We start from the raw sequence: 9,421 nt of genomic DNA on the forward strand, positions 1-9,421 counted from the left end.
TATAACCTTCTTGGGTTAAAATATTTGGGGTTAAGGGGACGGGGATTATTGCATCGAAGGTCACAGGGATCGGGGGTTAAGGGATTTAGGGTTAAGTGGGCAAGGTTTATTGCCCCGCAGGTTACAATGCTCCAAGATCAGGGATTTGAGTTATAATAGTCGAAATTCATTGCGTTGCCGTATAAACCAATTGATAAGTAGTACATTTCAATTGACGATAAAATAAGACATAAACTAAAGATTGTTAGTGCTTTTGTACGATAAGAATTGCTTTTTAGATGCCGTTGTCAATTTTGCACGAAAAAAATTATTCGCAATGTTATAAGGTACCGTATATAGCCAAAAAAACTTGATTTTCGCACTTTTAGGTTTGGATATCTCAAAATCCTGACGTTCTAGCGCAATTCTGAGCTCGGATTTGGATTCAGCGCACCAAAATCCTTCGGGTGTACTATGTCTGGTCACTTGTTCTGGTGTGTCGCAGTATAAACAAATTCATAGGTGTTAAATTTCAAACGACGATATCTACATTACCAAAAGACATAAAAACAAAAATCGGTAGTGCATTTTGCAAGTCAAGAGTTGCTCTTTCAGATGCCTTTGTCAGTTTTGCATGAAAAAATTTATTCGCAATGTTATAAAGTACCGAATATAGCCAAAATACGTGATTTTCGCACTTTTAGTTTAGGATATCTCAAAATCCTGACGTGCTGGCGCAATTCTGAGCTCGGATTTGGATTCAGCGCATCAAAATCCTTCGAATATATTATGTCTGGTCTCTGGTTCTGAACCTTTGTCAAATTTTGTTGGCCTGTGTAATTAACCCTGTGTATGTAAAGAGGTTTCATGTTAAATTCAATCGAAATTGGATAATGATCACTACTCCAACTATCATCAAGAACTTGACAATTGCACTTAGCGAACAATTCTGGGGAGCAAAAAGTTAAATCAATACAAGACTCTGAATAGCCAGAATAATTCAAAGTGAAATGAGTGTGACTTTTGTCATTTAATATCATAACCTTATCAAAATCTAGATTATCAACAATAATATTTCCATTAAGATAATCAGTATTGATGCCCCAGAAAGGAGATGATGAGCATTCAAATCTCCAGCAATTAGAGAATATTTTGCATCAAAGTTTAAGTTTGAATCTAAGAAGTTAATCCACTCATCTTGATTCAAATTTTCATTAGAGTCGTTAACCCTATGAGGTCTATAGCAAGATGTAATTAGCAAGTTACCTGATTCTAGTTTGACAGCTGCTGAGCCTGTCTCAAGAATATTTCCTGAATAACCAACATTGCACACCTCAAAGATTAAGTTCTTTTTTAGGCAGATAGCTAGGCCACCACCTTCTGATAATCTATCGAATCTTATCACGTTAAATCCTTTAAGATTTTTTTTATTCAACCAAGTTTCGACCAAAATGATAATATCATATTTAAAAGCTGCATTATGTAAACATAGCTTTTTCGTAACGGTACGGCAATTCCATTGTAAAATATTTAAATTTTGGTAAAAATTATACATACTGAATTAAAACCAATTAATAGAATTAAAACCAATTACTAAAAGCAATAAATACAATAAAATTTAAATAGGATCTATTTAGCATTAGCCTTATGCTTATTTGCAGTAGCGTTGCCTGAACCTTTAGTATTTATTCTAACTTTACCACTATTTTCATTCGCAAATCTCTCCAACAGTTTCTGAGTGACACTTTCTTGCTGACTCAACGGGATCCTGGTGTAGTTCTTGGGCTTCCCAGTTGGTTATGTAGACTAACAGGAGGGAGCCTTATTTTCTTTCTTCTCTTTTTCTTTCTTCTCTTTTTCTTTCTTCTCTTTTTCTTTCTTCTCTTTTTCTTTCTTCTCTTTTTCTTTCTTCTCATTTTCTTGATTGTTCTTTTCCATATTGGTCTTAGAATTTGTAGATATACCCTGACTAGGCAAATACTGATGGTTGAGAATAGGAGGAGTAGAATTGGTCTTCTGCGTATAAGACACGCCAGTTGTCTTATTTAACTTGTGTTGAGTATTACTTTTCCTATTGGGAAATGATTCAATAGTATTCAACGGTGCTTTACCTGAACCAAATACTAACTATTTTGCTTCAAAAGATGATACATTTTCGAATGCCATTTTTTCATTAACTATAGTATTCATTTTGTAAATTCTATAACTTTTGTCAATGGATTTATGCGACTCTTTGCAATTACAGCATCTTGCCTATGCAGGGAGAACCAATGGGCTGAAATTCACCACATATAGAGCATTTAGTTTTACCACGGCAGTTTTTAGCCATATGGCCAAACTTAAAACAATTGAGGCACTGTAGAGTTTTCCTAACATATGGAAATACTTTGGCAATGACATGAAATATCACTATTTCTTTGGGCAATACATCACTTTTAAAATCAATCAAAATAGACGTAGTAGGAACCCTATTGAAAAAATCCAGCTGGAAATCCATGCTGGATTTCCATATGGAAATCCAGCTGGATTTCCAGCTGGATTGATATGGATTCCATATGGATTTGACCTGGATTTCCAGGATGGATATCCAGCTGGAATCCAGATGGATTTCTCGACAAATCCAGGTGGATTTCTCGGCAAATCCAGATGGATTTCTCGACAAATCCAGGTGGATTTCACGGCAAACCCAGGTGGATTCTCCGCAAATCCAGGTGGATTTCTCGGCAAATCCAGGTGGATTTCTCGACAAATCCAGGTGGATTTCTCGACAAATCCAGATGGATTTCTCGGCAAATCCAGATGGATTTCTCGACAAATCCAGGTGGATTTCACGGCAAATCCAGGTGGATTCTCCGCAAATCCAGGTGGGTTTCTCGGCAAATCCAGGTGGATTTCACGGCAAACCCAGGTGGATTTCACGGTAAATCCAGGTGGATTCTCCGCAAATCAAGGTGGATTTCTCCTCAAATGCAGGTGGATTTCTCCGCAAAATGCAGGTGGATTTTCCGCAAATCCAGGTGGATTTCTCGGCAAATCCAGGTGGATTCTCCGCAAATCCAGGTGGATTTCTCGGCAAATCCAGGTGGATTCTCCGCAAATCAAGGTGGATTTCTCCTCAAATGCAGGTGGATTTCTCCGCAAAATGCAGGTGGATTTTCCGCAAATCCAGGTGGATTTCTCGGCAAATCCAGGTGGATTCTCCGCAAATCCAGGTGGATTTCTCGGCAAATCCAGGTGGATTTCTCGGAAAATCCAGGTGGATTTCTTGGTAAATGTAGGTGGATTTTGTTAACAATTCCAGGTGGATTTCTAGGCAAATCCAAGCGGAATGTTCACAGATCCAATTGAGTTTTTCGGTAAATCCACGTGGATTTTTATCGGCAAATCCAGGTGGTTTTTATGGAAAATTCAAGTGGTTTTTTTGCTAAATCCAATTGTTTCTTCTAGAAAACTCCGGTAGTTTAGAATTAGTTAATATAAGGGAAATGGATTGAATGAAAACCAGTTATAATTTACTTACATTTATAATTTACATTTATAAATACAGTTATAATTTACTTACATAATGATTCTTTGTACGTGTAAACTAACAAGCGGTAACCAGATCTTCTGGGCATGGATTTTGCTCAGGCGTGGTCTGTAGCCTTTTTTCGTTTCGAAACAATTTTTTTTAATTATTTAATAGCCCATGAACAGAATCCTTCGAAGTTATTATATTTCTATACAAATGAAGGCCGTAGGAGAAGTTCGAACAAAATCCATGACCGGAAGAGTGTTAAGTTTAGTAAAGGGAGGAAGTAACGAAGGAAATGAAGAAGTTTAGTAAGATCAGTACATAAGAAAGTATTACTTAGAATAATTATGATTCATTTAACTTTTTCATTTTTTTTATACATGTGTTGATGTCTTCAGTTATGAAGCTATTTTTCTTCGCTGTTACCTTCTTTGTCGCTTCTTTATTAAGTTTCAGTTTCTTTTGACAAAAATAAGATAAACATTCTGTAACACAAAAAATTAACAGTTAAAACAGAAAAGACAACTCAATTCCATACCTTAATAATAATCTGATGCTCTTACTATCTATTGTCATGTGTTCTAACGGCGTGATTGGAATCCTTCGATTCACTCCTCTTGGCGTGAATGAAGGTTTGTCTGCAGCTATGCATCTTCTGCTCAGCTCCTCTACGTAAGATCCATTATCTTTTGTGTTCATTGCTCTAAGAATGTGCTTCGTAAATTTACTGGCATCTTTTACACTAAGGAAATTTTTCCAATCGTCGTATAATATTTTGAAACTTTCATTCAAAAATATGTACGTTGTCTGAAAATAAAAGTAATACTTTTAGCATTTCTTTTTGCAATATTATGATCAAGAAAGATAAAACTTGCATGCAACTAGGCTGCAGAGACTTCAAAAATACTTTTTAGAATGCAATCAACGACAAGTTATATAGTGTATACTAACCGTAACTCCATCATTATTGGTAATGTTTTCTTTGTGGCCAAAGTTGGAAAAACATGTTGACATTTCATCGGGAATACTGATCTGACTATTCTCATCATCATCATTAGATTTTTCGCTAGTATGTTGATGAGAGATCTTTTTTGGTTTCTGTTTTTTTTTTCAATAAATTTCGTGTGAACATAGCAATTTCTCGGTTGGACAGCTCAGTCTTACATTCAGAAGAGTTACTTACGTCTGCTTGGTGAAAATCAAAATTTGTATAATCTGAAATACCCGAATCGCGAGTTTCTTCATTCTCTATGGATGTTGATATACTCCTATCTTTTGATCTTTTTTCTGGTATCAGAGACTTTTCATCTTTGAAATCTAATTTTCCTAAAAAAGTTTATTTCAAAATATTATACAAGAAAATTACAAAAAAAAATTTTTTTAAGTGCTTTAAGAATTGAAAAAAACGTCAGCACAAGTATATAATATTTCAAGCAGTTCTAGCCTGGATAGTAATATGAAGAACAATAAAAATTTATGCTATTTAATGACAACTTGAAGTAAATCGAGTATAATAGTTGCTAGAAATTTATAGGTTGGAGAACATGTTTACAACTTTTTAAAAACGATTAATGACAATTTATCTATGAATTAATACATAATATATTGTTATTACGTTTCACTTCCAGATGTGGCTTTTTCATCGATGCAAGATCAATTGAGTCATCTAATTGTGAATCATTAAATTCATCGACAACTTCAGATTCATCATTTGAGGATATTTTTATATTATTGTCGTGTGAAGCTGCACAATAATCATCTACATTCGACTTAGCATATTCAGGATCTTTATTTTTCTTTGTAATGTCAATATGCAACATTTTTGTCGGAGTCGACGTGTTGCTTATTGCCGTCATGTCAATCTTGAAAAATTATTAAAAAAGATCATTATCAATTGAACAAATAATGTAAGCATTATAGGGGAAGTGGGGGTGGGTGGGTAATTAGTTATCCTGGAAGAGAAACTGAGTGCACAAACTGGTAAATGAAATTTCAATTATAAGTATGATACAAAAACAAAAATAGGTAGGCTGCCGAGCGAAGCGAACACGGGGGAAACCCAGTTAGTATTTCATATATATATATATATATATATATATATATATATATAAAATACTTATATTTGAGTATTTTATAGAGAGATTCAATTATACATACTTATAATTGAAATTTCATTGTTTAATAGTCTTTTGAATTTAGTGTTTCATTGTTTTTACACAAGCATGGGAAAAAGCGAATTTTGAGTGCTTATTAAACATTATTTTCTGCGTGGAAAAATAATTAAGGAAATTGAAGAAAAGCTTAAAAAATATTATAAGAACTCTGCTCCATCACATGAAATGGTTCACAAGTGGTTTACTGAATTTCGTTGTATAGTGGTATGAATACAAGGGCTCTTCCACCAGCTCCCATGAGCGCTATTGCAATAGCCAAATTATTAGAATTACGGTATGAATTTTTTCCTCACCCGCCTCCAGATTTAGCACCGTTTGATTATTTTCTGTTTCCAAACATGAAAACTTAGCATGGTGGTAACAGATTTTCATCGAATGAAGAAATTATGGCTGCCACAAATGAGTATTTTGAGGAGTTCGACAAAAGTTACTTTTTGGAAGGGTTAAAAAAGATTGAATACCGCTGGAATAAATGTATCGAATTGGGAGGGGACTATTTGGAAATATAAAAAACAATTGTTTAAGTAAATTGTTATTTTCATTTAAAAGTCTGTGATTTTTAAATGAAAGAATTATTCAAAATAATATTAGTAAAATTTATTACGAATCAGAAATACTATTACCTCATATGGTTTTTGTTCATAGTTTTTTGTTTTTGTTTCATCAATTAATTTCAATGTTTCTTCTAAATGCAAATTTTTTATCTGCAACCTTTCATTAATGATTCTGTAGGTTTCTAAGCGCTGGTTAAGTAGATCAATTGTATTTTGTAATTTTATTTGCTGTATTTGTAAATCTACATTTTCTTTTCTCAAGTTTCGAATTGTATTTTCGAAGCTATTTTTTTTTGAATCTTTAGTTCCTACGTTGAAATCATATGAATTCCCTTGTACAGCACTGTGTTTCTTTTTAACTGTATGATCTATTTTTTCATTGCTTATTAACAAAGTTGGTGCATTGGTAAATTGTTGTTCTTTAATTTTTAAAAGGTTATCTTGAAGCTCTTTGTCGTATATCTACAAATTGAATTTAGTTCATTATACTATTTTACAAAAGCAACATTATTTTTATTTTTGTTATTTTATTTTATTATAATTAATAGTTCATAATAATTTTATAAACTAAATAACAATAGTGTTCATAATTGATAGATATTAATAATAATGAAAAATAAAAACATTAATAGATTTATGAACTACTCGGTGGATTCCTATCACCACTACGTAGTGCATCCTCAGGTTGCGGATAGAAGTACGGTTACTGAGATTGAAGTCCTTTGAGATTGGACACCCTTAAGGTTAAGGTTACTGGGGAAAACTAACTAGTATGAGGCCTCTAGGCTGGCCAAGAAATAGATAGCAGAAAAATATTGTAGACTATTTAAATAATTTAATAATAATAAATAATAATAATCATGATCATTATAATCATATCAATAATAATAATAAATTTCTAACGAATACATTAAATTATTAGATATGAAAGTTCACCTTTTTTCGTACATTCAATTCTTGCTCTTTCGTATCTTTCTTCACTTTTTTTTTTACATTTAATTTTGGTGGAGTATTATTTTGGTTTATACCATTTTCATTATCATTGTTACTGTCACATGAATCTTTATCTTCAGAGTCATAATATCTGTCTATAATAGACTGGTTAAGGACACTAAAAACACCTCTTTTTTTCAAACTCCTTTAAATCGTCTTAAGTTTTCAACCCTGAAAATGAAGTATGATACCAACAAATTTATATTATATTTTCATAATAACAATATAAATAAATATTTATTACTACGAGAGTGGACATTGACAGTTTTCATGAATTACATTAGTTGGATTATTTTATTGAATTAGTTTTGAAAAAAATTAATTCAATACAATTTATTGGAAGAAAAAAATTGATTTAAGTAGGCTGCAGATGAATTTTTTGAATAGAATAAATTTCTTTTTTTATTAAAGTATTACGCTTAAGTGGACTGATTATATCAAAAAGGAGTAGGAAGCATTTATCAAAATTAACTTAGTCATTAGATTTTTCCCAGGCTGTATGTAGTCTAATGTTTTCAAATAATAAAATGGCCACTGCACTGCAGACCGGTGACTTACATATATGCTTCTTACATATACATTCTTCTGCTAGGCAGTAGCAATGCAAGCAGTTGAGATTTTATTGTACACAGATGTATGTATATATTATCAAGAAAACAAAAACTAACTAGTTACTTTGTGGATATTTTGTTTCGTTTACAGGTTGATGCTCCTAATAAAAAATTATAAAGATGGTCGCAAATACAGTTGAAGCAAATAGTTCAACAGAGAATTAAAGCATCATTTTTAGTAATTATAATGACTGAAAATACCAAACATATCTTTTAGAAGAATTAAAATTTCTGAAATCCCAAGTCATCTGAATGTTCAGAAATGGTATATTTTTCAAGAAAACTAAATATTAAAGTGACTTATTATAATACATATAAATGATTGAGCTGAAATTTGATCACAAACTCCAGAATATGTTTAATGGATCTATCAAAGTGCAGCAAAATTAAGAAATGTGTCATAAGTTGAAGGAAAAATTTATTACAAATAAATATATGTTTGAATAGTGAAAAATAAGCTGTAGATGATTTTTTTTAATAGAATAGAATTGTTTTCTTGTTCAAAGTATTACGCTCAGGTGGACTAATATGCAAAAAAGAATAGGAAGCATTCATCAAATTTAATTTAGTGTCATTTGATTTTTCATACAGCTGAATTTTGCTCAATTTCATACAGCTGTCATTTGATTTTGCTTAGCTGTACATAGTATACTGCCTTTCATTTAATTTTAGTGCAATATTTACAATTTTTATTTTTAACACTGGCTGATTAATTGGCCCCTTAATTGTCAAATTTTTTCATGGTATATTTTTTTATTTATTTTTATTTTACTATAAAATTATTGATACAAAAGCTACTTACATTTTATGTCAGCAATTTGGATTCCCACTTCAATGGCTTTTGGAATTTTATCATCTTGCCACATAACTGTATATATGCCATCTTTGTCAAACTGAACATTTTCGGGGTTTGATTGCATTTCCAATATTTGTGTTACTGGGAGTACTCCTTGAATGTGGTCGTCTATATATTTAATTTTGGCATAATAACCAGGCTTCATGGTTGCTTGAAAAAGGTTGCAATGCTTATTATATCTAAAGTAAACAACTAATTTCTCCCAAATAAATTTGAAATTAATGAACGACACACTCGAATACTGCTGATAAAAATTAATACAAAAAGTTTTAAGATCAATACGTAATCCTGATTAATAATACTGAAATAGTAATATTATAAATGGCAGAAGAACAAAGTAAGAACAGCCATGTTTGATTGAATTAACAAAGACAAAGGACTGGTTAACTGCCAACTGGACACTGGTCGCAGATTCAACGGATATAAAGCCGGGTGGCGCTGATCTACATTTGTACCTACTGTTGCTTAGCTAATACTTAAGTGCGCATGTGCAACGTGCACAAAATGCTTGCCATGAGGCTGTCTTGATTCGAGGGAGCAATCTGATAACAATAAAAATCCGTTGAGTTATTGTAGAAGCATTTCCTTTTTTAATTAAGTGTGAATGTGAATATAGGTATATTTATAATAATACATTTATAAACAGCTGTGCACTCTTGTGCAGTTGCATTGTTTTATTGGAATACTATAGCAATAACAATTCAGAAAGGTGGGTTATAATGGCTGTATGATTCTACATT

The 9,421-nt window shown here is 32.2% G+C and overlaps 1 protein-coding gene across 1 annotated transcript; it reads right to left on the reverse strand.

Annotated features, from left to right (window-relative positions):
• Window positions 1-3,538: 3,538 nt before the first annotated feature.
• On the reverse strand, window positions 3,539-9,061 carry LOC131668550 (uncharacterized). Its single transcript, XM_058942838.1, has 8 exons — window positions 8,628-9,061; window positions 7,158-7,385; window positions 6,291-6,683; window positions 5,109-5,355; window positions 4,677-4,819; window positions 4,445-4,591; window positions 4,057-4,300; window positions 3,539-3,978 (listed from the first exon to the last, which is right to left on the reverse strand). Exons 4-8 carry the CDS (start codon window positions 5,347-5,349, stop codon window positions 3,839-3,841), a joined length of 915 nt encoding a protein of 304 aa, XP_058798821.1. The 5' UTR covers window positions 5,350-5,355; window positions 6,291-6,683; window positions 7,158-7,385; window positions 8,628-9,061; the 3' UTR covers window positions 3,539-3,838.
• Window positions 9,062-9,421: the final 360 nt, after the last annotated feature.

Source organism: Phymastichus coffea, unplaced genomic scaffold, assembly GCF_024137745.1.
Source record: "Phymastichus coffea isolate CEN01 unplaced genomic scaffold, Cenicafe_Pcof_1.1 PCOF00006, whole genome shotgun sequence".
NCBI lineage: Eukaryota > Metazoa > Arthropoda > Insecta > Hymenoptera > Eulophidae > Phymastichus > Phymastichus coffea.